General features: G+C 40.7%; 2 protein-coding genes across 5 annotated transcripts; both read left to right on the top strand.

Moving 5' to 3' along the window:
* The first annotated feature begins 4 nt into the window (after window positions 1-4).
* On the top strand, window positions 5-8224 carry msrb3 (methionine sulfoxide reductase B3). 4 transcript variants are annotated; one of them, XM_058066597.2, is made up of 7 exons: window positions 29-173; window positions 2000-2114; window positions 5358-5466; window positions 5625-5702; window positions 6001-6029; window positions 7299-7396; window positions 7510-8224. In XM_058066597.2, exons 2-7 carry the CDS (start codon window positions 2012-2014, stop codon window positions 7675-7677), a joined length of 585 nt encoding a protein of 194 aa, XP_057922580.2. In that variant the 5' UTR covers window positions 29-173; window positions 2000-2011; the 3' UTR covers window positions 7678-8224. The 4 variants fall into 4 exon arrangements, with proteins under 4 accessions (XP_057922581.2, XP_057922580.2, XP_078650831.1 ...); XM_078794705.1 differs by lacking the exon at window positions 2000-2114 and adding an exon at window positions 3705-3862; XM_078794708.1 differs by lacking the exon at window positions 29-173 and adding an exon at window positions 3705-3862.
* A 1073-nt stretch (window positions 8225-9297) lies between these two features.
* On the top strand, window positions 9298-12149 carry LOC131125240 (protein BTG3-like). Its single transcript, XM_058066596.2, has 4 exons — window positions 9298-9865; window positions 9947-10084; window positions 11577-11748; window positions 11834-12149. The coding sequence occupies exons 1-4, from the start codon at window positions 9696-9698 to the stop codon at window positions 11975-11977; spliced, it is 624 nt and encodes a 207-aa protein (XP_057922579.2). The 5' UTR covers window positions 9298-9695; the 3' UTR covers window positions 11978-12149.
* Window positions 12150-14837: the final 2688 nt, after the last annotated feature.

The following is a 14837-nucleotide window of genomic DNA, read 5'->3' on the forward strand; positions in this document are numbered from 1 at the left end:
AGTCGCGGCGCTGTTGAATAGCTGAAAGTGTCGCGGGACTTGTCACCAAGCTTGTCCCGGTGTCGTGTCGTCCCAACTCCGACTCATGTTTCAGCCTGACGCCAACAGACTCTCGCTTCGTAGTCGTCGCCACTTTATTCTCTGCGTCACGCTTCTGCTCCTACTCCTATCTGGTATGTCATATTTTATTTACATCTGTAAAGCTAATTTGTATTTTTTTTTTAAGCTAGCGATGTGAACCGTCTCGAGGGCGAATGGGACGTAGTGTAACTGCTACTGTGCTGTAACTAATGTTCTTCGAAATGATGGACGGTATTTCCAACAGGATTGACAACTAACCACAAAAGAAAGTACTATCATTGCCATGGCATAAACACAAATAGATTCATTGTTTTTTTGTTTACAACACGACAGAAATTGCACGAAACAGCAAAAAGTGGGGCTGGGCACCGTCTGGGGTTACTGATAAACATAACAGCGGTTTACGTGCAACTCGACACTTATGTCCTCATTTTATATGCTCTGATCTATTTATATTCCAATTGTCTGCCTCTATTCAACAAACCTCCTTCCAACACCCCCATCCATGATTAATTAATCAACTAATCCTCTACATGTATCAACAGTTTACCTTAGATGGTTTGTTGGTTTGTTTAATTCCTCATCACCTCTTTACATATGGAGAAGGCTTGCTCAGATCACACTGAAATGCTCTTAAAAAAGCAATTGTGGGCTAAAAATGGACCCAAGGCCACACTTTGGACACACCTGGCTGTGTGAAAGCACAGAAGAATCTACCCCCTACTAGTACTATTGTACTACTTTGAAACATCTGTATGTACATAATGCTATGCTGATGGTGTCTAGACATACTGTATGTGTTATGGGAGGCTGTAAACATGCATGCAAGTTACATTGGAATGCATCACATAGTGATGTAAGTATGACATAACTTTTTTTCCAAGAAAAACCACTATAGCGCTTCGGATGTTTTTATTTTTTTTTATGCAACTAGACACCTTTGCCTTAATATAGTATACTTCATGTACTTTCTGGTGTATTCTTCTCGTCCATGCTGCAAAAAGCCACAAATAGACAAAGGTTGCGTGTCGGTCGATCGGTGGTCTTTATGTCTGCCTAGCAACAGCCATTGAGCAGACACTTATCACACTGGTCGGTTGTTTTGTTGTGTTTTGTTTTCCAGGCTTTGTTGCTCCCTGTTTGTTCAGGTCAATCTGTGTTGACGTACTGCTGATTCATCCTCCGCTGGAATACCTCATACACAAGTTTAATATTAGGCATGCTTCTATTTAAGGACATTTGCAGAGTATTTAGTTTGGATTTTGGCAGACACACATTTTAATGGATGAGGAGGCAAAGCGTGAAAGACCAACTACTCTAGCTACATTTTAGTTTATATATATATATATATATATATATATATATATATATATAATGTAATGGGTCACATAGTTTTGGATTGTTTAGCTTTTCAGTGGATGTCAAAATGTTTGTTTGCACTGTGTGTGCGTGTGATCAGTATTGCGATTGCTCAGTTGAAAGACTCCAAAGTAATCCACATAATCATACAGTATGCATGACGCAGAATTATTAGAAATTTGGTGGCAACATATCAGTATTAACACAGAGTCTACCACAGCAACTACCAAAATACAGGTTTCTGATTATATTGTCAGCCTGTGGAAGAAAAACTAGCATGTTTATGTATGAATTGGTTGAATGTACTGTTATTGTAGCGCAGCAATCTCTTTAGATAAGAGTGTAAAATATATGAAAACTGAAGAATCGAAATAAAAATACACATAAATGGAGGAAACCATGTTATTATAAAATACATCTTTGCTCACAAGTAAATGTGCAAGCATTCTGAATCGTCATCGTTCATTTTACGCTCCAGTGACACCTACAGGCTCGTTAGCGCTTGAATTCTTTGTCTATATATAGACAATAATCTAGCCTACTCTCTATCTGTCTTCAGAGTGACGGTTTCATGGCTTCCTTCTTCCGACGCGGGCTCTTCCTGGCCCTGCATCATGCCATTGGGCAAGGCAGCAGCTCAGTCTGCCACCCTGCAGTGTCTGCCACTCTGCTAGGTAACCGAATAGGCTAACCTTTCCGTAGCTTGACTTTTAAAACTGTTAAGACTTGCATGTAAAATCAAAGCGTGACTTCAAACTCTAGGTATGTGATGTCAAACAGTTTCTGTCAAACAGGCCTCGGGCGCACAGTAATGAACCGTAGCTTTGCCACTTTGCACTGTAGCGTAATGATAGGAATAAGTATTTGATCTCAATACAAAATGTGGCTTAGGCTTTGGAGGGGAAACCCTCGGGGGCAAAATGTTTCTTGGAGTTGGAGAGATTCATAGCCACTGCTTTGAGGCTGTCGCTGGGCAATTCCAAGTTTCAGCCCTGTCATGTTAATGGGCTTCTTGTTGGTTGTACATCGTGGCGCCTTCTCATCCTGCAAGACCCATCCACATCCCATCTTTAACATTCTGCATGAGGCCAGGAGCTTCTCATCCAAGAGTCTTATCTGACCACATCGTATTCTCCCAAGACTTGTCCGAGCAGGGAGATCTCAATGCTTTTTACTAATGCTTTTGTTGGTGACTGTGCTCCCAACTCTCTTGACATCATTAACCAGCTCCTTTCTTTTAATTCTGGGCTGGTCTCTCCCCTTTATCACAATCATCTGTACTCCACCGGGTGACATCTTGCATGGAGCTCCAGAGAGAGGACTGTCGCCTGTTTTTTTTCCGTTTCTTCCATTTCCGAATTATTGCACGAGTGGTCTCTTTCTCGCCACGCTTCTTGGACATGGTCTCATAGTCCGTTTTCGTCTTCTGCAGGCCTACGGGTACATAGGCGTGCTTTCTTAAAGGGGCAGGACTAATTAGTATAATCATCAGAATGCTTGCTTATTTAATTTCCACTAAAACTAATTCAGGTGAAGATATGCTAAACAGTAAACCGTGGTTCCAGGCCTGATTACAAAAAGGCAATTTCCACCCAGTAGGATGCCTTTTTTGTATACATGAAATGTTTTTGTAGTTGTGGCATAGAAAACCTGTTGTTGATGACCTAAATACATTTTTTTTTAACATTATTAGATCCATGTAGACATGAAGTAACACCCATATTGGGTGTATTACCCGATATAATAGATATAATTAGAGAAAATAAGCCATTAAAGACAGTAAATACATTTTGTAATATTATTAGGGCCATCTAGACAGGAAATAACATCAATATAGTCATCTTTACATTAGTACTACCCAATAATTACAGAAAATAAGACCGTTTATCTTAACTTTGTTATAGGCTATGGCCACAACAGTAACCCATTTTATTATGTTTTTATTATTGTTTCTATTGTGTGACAATGTAAACCTGCAATAAAAGCCGGTTATTCGAGTCTGGCGCTTTGGCGGTGGTCTCACCGAACAATTACTGACACTTGGTAACCGATAAGAATACTACGTATTTAGCTACTTTTATGCTTGACAATAATTAATTTACAAGATGTTAACATTGTTTTGTTTTTTGTTAGTTCTTTTTAGATGTCTTCCAAGTCCTAACCATTGCTTTTTATGTCTGCATGACCCAGGAATCCCAATAATCCATCCCCATGACCTTGACCTCCTATGTCTTGTTATCTCTCCTTCTGTCCTCCACATCCAGCCCAGGCCTTGTTGTAAGCCCTGCTGTGAGAGGGGGTGTTTGGTTCTAGTGGTGGTTGGAGTATCTCTCTTCAGCTGCCAATATGTCGGGCTTCAATCTGCTGCATCTAATAAGCAAGAGTCAGCCTGTGACTCTGAGGTCCTGCAGTCTTCCCTCAGGTCCACTGACTGGGTGCTGTGTGCCTGCTGTGCTTTGCCCTATCTCTTTAAATAACATCTGGCTGGCGTGTCAGCATGTCTCAACTGTCCCAGTGTTCACCGTCATGCGCGGCTTTCACTGTGTTTTTTTTTTTTTTTAATCAAACCTCCCCAGGAGCACTAATTGCACTGATGCTCCACAGCTTCTAATGAGATGTAAATGTAAATGTCCTATTAAGCACCAAGAATCTTCAATTTTTATGAAAACAAAAGTATCCCACTTGAGACTGTTACGAAAATGACGCAGTTAATACGGTGGAACCCGCTTGAGTCGACATAAAATCAGGACCCAAAGACGTCACGTCATCATTATTGTGAAGCCGTGTCAAACAGTGACATAACTATTGTCTAGTTCAGGAGAAACTTTTTGACTCGCGGGCTACATTAGCTTAAAAAATTTGGCGGAGGAGCCGTCTTTATGTACGGTTATGTGGCATCAAACAGAACGACATACTTGGTCGCGGTGCAATGAAACGAAAACGCATCACATAAAACAACAACTAAACTGTTATTTCCAAACGCCCGCAAGGCATGCTGGGTAGTCCAGATGCAAAAATAATATGAACCATGAACAATAAAACATTAGAGTTTGTTAAGACCTCCTTGTTTACTCCTTTGACAACCGCCTCAACACATTTGGGAAAATGTTGAAAGATAAGAAGTACCACAAGCTACCTAGCATGCCTTGTGGATGGAATATATGGGTGTTTTTTTGGCATGGTTATTGCGCATAGGTATTTATTTGTGTTGTTTGGATGGCCTTTTTCTACAAGCTACAGATTACAACTGACTATTTGGGGGACTCATGTTGCGGGGTACAGTTTCCATGTTAAAAAAAAAAAATTAAAAATCCACATCAATCCTGCCAAGCATGTTAATCCACCTGTTGGGCCGAATTAACATGCTTGGCGGGATTGATGTGGCCCGTGAGCTGCAGTTTACCCACCTCTGGTCTAGCATTAGAACACGCACAGTGACTTCTTGTTCAGTACAAAGTAAGCTTTAACTTGGATTAACGAGTGGCGTGGACATAAAGGGGTTCCACTGTATTAAGAACCCGAGCAGTGATGGATTCCATCATATTATGCTATTATTAGCATTCCCGCAAAAGGAATATGGTGAGCTGTGCTGCTTTTGCTCCTTCACAGCTGCTTTTGTATTGTCTTGTCGTCACGCACCTAAAACCGAGCGCTAACGCGACAAACCAAACGGTTCACTGCTTGGCTTCCTGGCGGCTTGCACGCACAGAGTGGGTTTGATTTTGGTCCGACTAATGTACACTCCTGGTTTTGTAGGTCTTTATCCATAATGTTTATGGATGAAAATCACTCAATTAAAATGGCTTTCTAACAAAACAAAGCTTTTGTAAAAGAAAAAAAAAAAACAATGACAGTTTTTGTTCTTGTAAAAGTGCATAGTCCCCTTCTGAGCACTACCTTTTTAATCCTTCCTGTAGGAGCTACTCGAACCAAGAAGACATGGCCGGTGACCTTCTCTCAGGAGGAGATAAAGGAACGTCTCACACCCAAGCAGTATCATGTTACACAAGAGCGAGGAACTGAGAGGTAAAAGACGAGAACCATACTGTCTTCCTGTCTTCCTACTACTACTATCAGAAATGTGGAAATGTCGTCTGTTTGTTGTTTCGACTATGCCTGAAAATAGAGACTTTATATTTTGTGTGTGAATATCAGCACGTTCATTACGCATCCTTTGTGCACAGTGCCTTCACTGGAGAGTTCACACACCACAAAGATGATGGGACCTACACATGTGTTGTCTGTGGGGCTCCGTTGTTCAGGTATGAGCGTCAACAAAATGTCCGCGATGGCTTATTCCTCTGATTATATCCATGACATTGGATAATACTAGTGTCAAGGTGACTATGGGGCTGTTATTTCATGTCTAGCGGGCTTTAATAATGTCAAGGAGTGTATTTAGAAGGTTTGTACAAATAAGTTATAGACTTATAAACATGCAGGCATGCAATGGGACTTTGAGAACTTTGGGTTCATACAGTAGAACTTACATATTTCACCTAGATGCACTGTTTTTGTTGTTATGTTGTTCTAAAATCTATGTTTGTTTTTTTTTGGTAGTTCGGAATCCAAATATGACTCCGGATCAGGTAAGGACCGTCACATCATTTCACAGCATTTAATGCAGGGGTGGGCAAAACCTAAACTACTGAATGAAGGATTTTTGAAGGAACTCTGAACTACAAAACATCGAACATCAAAGACTATTTGAGCTTTGGGCCAATATTTCTTTTGTGTGGGAGTCGTTCCGACTTACCGGGATTCCGAGGATTTCCTTCATGCTTCACTCAGCTGTGTCTCCACCTCTTGGACGTGTTTGCAATCCAAGAAAAACACAGCAAAAATGCCATCTTTTCCGTCCCTCTGGGTCGTACATTATTAGCTCCCGTCTAAAGAAACCCCCACTCTGCTTTGTATCAAAGCCTTGTCTTCTCCGATCTGCTCTGACGACGTCACGTGGATTACCGTAATGACACGTACATCACTGGAAAGAGCAGAAGTTCTAGTTTCAGGAAGTCCTTTTGGTAGTGGTTCAGGAATGATGATGCACACAGTAGTTTAAAAGTAGCATTGCAAATTCTGTTGTGGCTTTGGTGTTCAAGGGTTTTAATGAAACTATTGGGAAACTGGGCCAGATAGGCCAGTCCCAGTACAAATTTTGCAATATTGGCATGTTACACATACTTTTTGTTAGAAATTGTCAATCAAGTGATATTGCTCAAACAAAGAAGAATCATCAGTATTTGGTATTGAACTTCCCCGGTGCAGTGCCACCACGGGAAACTTGTGCATGACGAGTTTGGCACTCGGCTGCAACGTCTGTTTCCGACTTGAACGCAAAATACACACGGCCGAAATCACGCTTACTTCACGCTGTTTTTGATATCATGTGGGCTATATAGCGCTAGCTCCCCTGCTTGTATTGGTTTGGCTATTGAGGCAGTCGGGTTGAGATCCCCCTCATCATATCTATATGTTAAGTGTCGGGCGGCACGGCGGTCGAGTGGTTAGCGCGCAGACCTCACAGCTAGGAGACCAGGGTTCAATTCCCACCCTCGGACATCTCTGTGTGGAGTTTGCATGTTCTCCCCGTGCATGTGTGGGTTTTCTCCGGGTACTCCGGTTTCCTCCCACATTCCAAAAACATGCTTGGTTAATTAGCCACTCCAAATTGTCCATAGGTATGAATGTGAGTGTGAATGGTTGTTTGTCTATATGTGCCCTGGGATTGGCTGGCGACCAGTCAGCTGGGATAGGCTCCAGCACCCCCGCGACCCTCGTGAGGAAAAAGCGGTAGTAAATGAATGAATGTTAAGTCCCCATTCCAGCATGGCAGCGTGACTTTTCCATACATGCAGGTTGGCCTTCCTTCTTCGACCTTGTGAAAGAGGACTCCATCACAGTGTCAGATGATTTCTCCTACGGGATGCACAGAGTGGAGACCACCTGCAGCCAGGTACACTATTCTCGCCCCACGAAAAGAAAAACCCCCATCATCAAATACATAATTATGAGCATTAGAAAGGGGAATAACAGGAAACGCACGCTCTTTCCTCCATTGTGACGCAGTGTGGCGCCCATCTGGGACACCTGTTCGATGATGGTCCAAAACCCACAGGCAAGCGATATTGCATCAACTCGGCCTCGCTATCTTTCCGGCCTAAAGACGCAGAATCCTCTGGCTCCGCCTCCACGACTGAAGGTGCTGCCGTGGCCGAGGCAAAGACTGAACTTTAAAAGGCCGACCCGGCGAGATTAATGCTGTGTGTGTTTGAATTAAGACTCGGATGCGTACAAACAAAATAGTTGAATCAGTACGCATTATATCCTGTACAAGTATTGGCAAAGCAAACACCACATGCAAATAATACCGCAAATCCATTACTGTCGTAGTGCACTTAACTTAAATGACCATCACCATATTTACCTGCTTCTTCTTTTTAATGGTGAATTGCAACCCGTCGAGTCAGTCCCTCCCTTTTCCACAACACAGCCAAGATGGCAACTATTGCAAAGTCACTATTTTGGAGCTTTTGAGTGTAGAACACGTGGGTTCATTTAGCCGTACTTGCACTCAAAAGACAAAGTGGAAGAACTGAGACACGGTGTACTATATTTGGCGTGTATCTTTGATACTTTTTAAGGTTCTCAGGCAAAAATAGAACAGGTGGAGTGTTTTTGATAAAATAATCCACTAGTGTCACTCTTTTCTATTCCTTCCCAATGGCGCTATGGTGTTTTTGTCACAGCAGTCAGTGGATGAATAAAGTAGATGAAATGACAATGGCTTACCTTCATTTTGGTGTTAAGTCTTCATCGAAGTGCTGAAAATTAGTTCCCTATCATTAAATATTCCGGGATGGGGTGACAGGATTCCTATGGTGTAGTGTGAGTACAGTGTGAATGTATACATAGACACAAATAAGCACACGTTAACATAAACACAAGGGGAATGGAGGCGTTCCCTGCGCTCTTAAAAACCTCCTCAACCCTACACCATGGCTACCCTCCTGGTGGGTGGTGGCTTTTCAGGCCCCACACCACCAGGGCCCAGAATTTAGGTCCGCCTGATCCCCAGTACTCCGGTACCCAGCTACAAATTTGCTATAACATCCAAAAGGTCATTCCAGGGTGAATATTTCATCGTGATTATCATCATGATCAACAACTTAAAGGCGAAATTACAAAGTCATTCAATGAGCTTGAATATTTTGTGTAAAACGTATCGGTTTCACTATATGCATCAGCAGTACTTGCCTTCTATGTACCTGGTATTAGATCAGGAAGACAATTTGCAGTATCGCCCAAAAGGTCACTCTTGGGTGAATATTGCATCATAGGTATGATACCTATGATGCATCAGCAACAAATTAAAGACAAAACCACTCAATGACCTGAAGCGTTTTCACTAGAAAGTATCGGAATGTTTTTTTTTCATCGCGGTTAATTAGTTCAACCGTCATAAGTGAATTAATGGGTGGTAGGATTATGGAACACTTCTCTAGTTAGCGTTAAGAGCCCCTTGGACGAAATAGCACCCCTATAGTCACTGGTACACTGGTATTACCCAATATAGTAGATATAATCAGACATGAATATGATTTATAATAATTAAATAAATAAATAATTTGACAGGAAGTCATAGAATTATGGGTATGATTGTGCCTGCAATAAAAGCCTGTTGTTCTGGCCATCCAGTCAGATCATTGAACATTACAGTCACCCTACTGACATCTAGTGACCAGTGTTGAGTACCACATTTCATCAAAGTCTTTGAATGCGTCTTTTCAATATATTACAATCTGTATTGTACTTCATGTAGCTATTTTTATACTTAATTTTGTCCGAAAAATACATAAATATGCACATTATTTGATTTAGAGGCTATATTCAACCGTAGGTATCAGCAATACCGGTCCTGTATTTACTAGTATGACCACAAAGGGAACATATTTAATCCGAATTATGCTCTTATGTCTAGCCTATGTGTAGCTAATGTAGCTAATATGTGTAGCGAGTTTGGCGTTAAGAAAGCCAGAAAGGACAGCAGCCATCCACTCACCTGTTATTTGTAATGTTTCTCTTTATGATGTGTTTCCCTGTGACATCATTGGACTTATCGTCTATAAATTCATGCTTGTGTAACATCGATGGCCTTATTAGGAAAAAAAATATATGATTTTTTTTTTTTTGAAAAAGGGAGACAAAATGGATATTTTCTTTGGGTCCCCATCGTATAACAGACACTTTCTACGATGGAGAAAGAAATAACAGATGCTGTGTTTCCATTAATGAAGACACTCATTTCGAAGAAGCTGGAGTTTCAAAAAACGAAACTTTTTATCGAGAGGCTAAGTTTTGCGTTGCAGGAGAAGTTTGCAGGGCACTGGTACCCTGAAAACCCCAGCAAGGGGGAAGCTTACAGGTACGATCCCACACCCCAACGATGGAACTAATGACGTTATTGTTGCTGTTGAGTCGTTGTCAAGTTTGCCGACCGTTTCAGGTGCATACGAGTGAACCAGTATGACAGTCATGATCCGGAACTCCTTCGGGCCTGTCACGAGAGCGGGCTGCAGTTTCGTGACCTGCGGTTGCCTCTTGATTTTACCCTCTGGATCAACCCCGGAGAGGCTTTTTGTAGGTGAGTAACCATCTTTTTTTTAAGAAGCAAAATGCTTTGATTATGTTAATGTCGGAATTCGGACTTCATGACTGAAGTCAGCATAAGCGGATGTCGACATAACCGTACTTAGTCATTACTTGCACATTTATTTGTGACTTTGACCACACACATAAGGAGAATGGTGGATAATAAAGGATCTTTGAACTTACGGCAGTTTCTTTCTACATTTTTGTTTCCATTCTCCTGTTTTCATTCAAGTTAACGAATCTCAACTAACGGGCTCCCTTTTTGGGCCTTTATTGTTCACTCTCTAAACGAATGATCTTCCCTCAGTGTGTGGTGATGTGGACGTACAAATGTACGCAGATGACACTGTCATCTACATCCATGGAAAGGATGGCGTTAGTGTAGCCAACAAAGTAATGGCCAATATTGTCCACTGGCTTACTTCATCCTGTCCAACACTGAACGTAAGTAAAACTTGCAATGTATTTCACCAAAACTAGGAAACTTAAGTCCTTTGTAAAACACCCAAAACTTTACATTGTGGAAAGAACTGTGAAATATAATTTCTAGACACATAATTATGCTGCACAAATCATTGTTTTTGTACTGCATGTCTTCATACCGCATTAAAACTAAAACCGTAACAATTACTCGATGAATCGCTGATTAATCGACTATGGAGGTACTGGATTAATCGTTAACAAAGCCTCTTAAATGTGAATATTGTCTTATTACCCTTTAGTTTTAGTCCAAACTCCAAACTTGTTTTGTCTTCAAACCACTTCCTGTTTGTGTTTGGTTCATATCGATTTGGCTCAATGGTCCATGGTACCGGTCTATTTACCGGTACAACTGAAAAACATATAACATATACATAAAATCTACCCAGTACACTACTATATGTATACTAATATGACTTTTGTTCATAATTCTAATAATATATATAACAGATAAGTCCTCGTATTGTTAGCATTAGATATATACAAGGAATAAAAATGATTATGCTAAATCCAATGCAGCCAAAATCTAGGCCAGATACCAAAAAAAGGGAAAATCACGAAAACACGCATTTCTGTAGTGTTCTTGGACATAACTAGATGCTCCAAGTAAACCCATAATAAATATCGCCATCTTATCGCCGAGTTAAGCTTGGATTTTTGCAGGAGTTTGAGCTGAAATTGACGTTTATGACGTGGGATCGATCGCGATTGAACCTCATGAGCGCCTCTGGTTTTCGGGCCTGATCGATGACTCGATTTACCACAATGACAAACTTCGGATAAATGAAGAAAATAATCGTTAATCAGGCTTTAAAGCTATTAGACATCGTTGTCACATGTCTCTAATTTTATGTCCACAAAAGCGGTCGACCATGTACAGTACGTCCACTCGATGAGTTGGTCGACATAGACGGGATTTCGATGTAATAAACGGGTTCAATGTGGCGGTCATGTTTTATTTCTACAATCTTTGTCACACGTTTATCATGCCCGTGTGTCATCAGGATCGGCGAGGACAATCCTCCCTTCTCCGTGGCGAGCGTCGCCGCCATTTACGAGGAGGACTCTGCAATGAAGATGTCGGACACATCAGACAGCGAGATGTCGGACTACAACTTGTCTTCGTCCTCCGATGAGGACACAAACGCTTGGTTTCCCATGAGCTACTGCACCGAGGTATGACGTCTGATGAACGCCGCTTTTGGCTCGTGTTTTGTTTTTGGCAAATGGAATTGTGACTTTGCTTCACGTTGACTTGCAGCTGAATCCACTCGCTCCGGCCTGGTACCCTACCGGGTATCCTCAAGGGAAAGGTACCAGGGAAAAGTCACGTCCCTCCAAGGTCTTGCAGAAGAACATACTGAAGCAGTCTGCTGCCTTTGTGAGGACAATAAAAATGACATAAATATAAAACAACCATTCCGTTTCCATCTCCATCTCCAGTCATATCCGTATCGCCAACGGCAATGGTGGAGACGCTTACATGACATTTAATGTTTTGTCACAAAATACATCTTATTTATACATCTATGATATACATCTATGGTAACCTAAGTCCAGACTTAATCGGCCTTTGGGTATGTACCCTGTACCCGTCAGGAATCCTTTGTTGGCACGCACCTCTGGTCATTTTGATGCTTTTTTAAATTTTTTATTCAACATCAGAGGTGTCCACAAAGTGCGGCACATAGGCCATTTGCGGCCCGCTGCTGTTTTTTTTTTAATCAGCCTGCAGCACATTCTAAAAATGGAATTAAGCAATAAAATTAAAACACAAGTCATCAGTAATTTTACCAGAATAATACGAAGATAAAAAAGTTGTAATCTTAATACGGGAAAAGTTGTAATTTCACAAGAATAATGATAAAAATAATGTCATTTTAGTGGCATGAATTTCAAATATTAAATACAATTTTAAGTAAAACTTTAAAAATCAGAAAATGTTAAAAATGGGGAGGTACGGCGGTCGAGTGGTTAGCGCGCAGACCTCACAGCTAGGAGACCAGGGTTCAATTCCACTCTGTGCCATCTCTGTGTGGAGTTTGCATATTCTCCCCGTGCATGCGTGGCTTTTCTCCGGGTACTCCGGTTTCCTCCCACATTCCTAAAACATGCTAGGTTAATTAGCCACTCCAAATTGTCCATAGGTATGAATGTGAGTGTGAATGGTTGTTTGTCTATATGTGCCCTGTGATTGGCTGGCCACCAGTCCAGGGTGGACACCGCCTCTCACCCAAAGACAACTGGGATAGGCTCCAGCACCCCTGTGAAGCTAAGACAACTTTTTTTTCTGCTTTCCTACGCTACAATGAGTTCCTCGTTCTATGGTTATCATCATTTCTATGTGTGGCGCTCACACCTTGTGAAGTATTAGCACCAAGAATCCAAGAAAATCTCGACTAATAAATCCCAATGTACTTTATGTACTTTACAGAGCTTGTAAAGGAAGTTTTTTATGAAGTTGGACAGAATGTTGGAGTCCACGGGCAAGAAGATCATCAAACCGGCGAGTGTAGAACATTGATTTACAACACAGAGTCGAGTCCGTGTTTGGTGCAAAGCATGGCAGGAATGTCTCAGTCTGGCTGGAAATGTTTCTCCTCTTGGAAAAACACTCGCTGTCGAAGAAAAACTCACAGGCTTTTTGCGGTTTACTGCTACTGTGGGAAAGAGTCGTGTTGGGAAATAAGTGGAAATGATATTTCACAACATTTCTTTTTTGCTTTTTTTGTTTTATTTGGTTGTGGTTTTGTTTTTTTTAGACTATATAAATCACTGGTGGGCAACCTGCCTTCATCTTTATCTTGGAGTTTGAAGTGGAACTTTTAACATCAATTAAAAAATAATAATTTGCACCTCTATGGCGCTTTTGATAGTAAAGGTTGCCGACCCCCTGGGGTAACATGCCCCTATAATGCCAAAAAAGCTATACATATATGCAATATATTTGTACACACGCTGACAACAAAATCACATATTTATAACATATCTGGGCATGTGTTGAGTAATATGTAACACTAAATAACACATTTTGGCACAAATTATACATGCTGAATCGTGACATTTTGAATGAGTGACGATTCTAAGGATGAAAAGCAATAGAAATGCCAGAAGAAGACACAGGAAATGACGAATTAGTGTGCTAAAGAATGTGTATATGAGAGCGTTTTGTACATGTTAAAGTACTACATGTGTGACACATAAAAATCCGAGCGCAGACTAAACATAGGAGTTCCTTCACTCCAGACTTAATATAATAATCCTCACCTGCGTAAACATAAGTCACTTTGTGCCACTTTCTGAGGCGTGGATGCGGTCAGTGGAGGTCCTAGCAAGGCTATTAATAGTATTGTGCAAGTGTGTGTGTGTGTGTGTGTGTGTGTGTGTTTTCAGGAATGGAGGGGTTGATGTCATAGCAAAGGCCCGTAGACTCCAAATGCGGATTAGTGAACATTTAAACATCCGCCTGCTGAGACGGGCCTGGAATATGTGAACTCTGACAACCCTGAAGGAAATCTTTATTATTTTTCCCATTCTTCCCGTGATTATTTACATGATTATTTTCAGAGTTGTTAGCATATTAGCATTAAACAAAGAACTCAATCAATGCTAAATAGACATTCAAAGACTGTAGGAGCCAGTTTAAGAAACAGTACAAGCATATGGTGTTTACAGATGACATGGAGTATATGTCTATCATTTATCTCAGATTGACTCACAATGTCTGATATCATTTATCCTTAATTCATTCATGAATTGTAATTTAAAGGCAACCACAGTGTCTGATATCATTTAACTTGAATTTAATATTTAAAGAAAACCATAGTGTCTGATATCATTCATCCTGAATTAATTTTGTATTTAATGAAGACCACAATGTCTGACATAATTTATCCTTAATTCTTTCATTAATTATTATTCCAATGGGCAATACTACATTATCTCATATCATTTATCCTGAATTCATTCTTGTATTATTATTTAATAAAAAACACAGAATCTGATATCATTTATGGAGATTTAATTATTAAATTATACTGTTTCATAAATTATTGCTGAGTGTATTTATACATTAAACAATGTGTAGTACGATTCCCTTATTGTAATTATAAATGCAACGATTTTACCAGTAAGTGACCGGTAAAATGTGTATTATTCTTAAAGTAGAAAGTGCTTTAAATGCACCCATGCGTTTATAACATTGACTTAATTTAACCAGCAGAGGGCGCTGTTTCACTGCCAACATTTAAATGGATCCTGGTGGC

This window comes from Doryrhamphus excisus, linkage group LG2 (genome assembly GCF_037039965.1).
Source record: "Doryrhamphus excisus strain RoL-2023G ecotype Guam linkage group LG2, RoL_Dexc_Guam_v1.1, whole genome shotgun sequence".
Lineage (NCBI taxonomy): Eukaryota > Metazoa > Chordata > Actinopteri > Syngnathiformes > Syngnathidae > Doryrhamphus > Doryrhamphus excisus.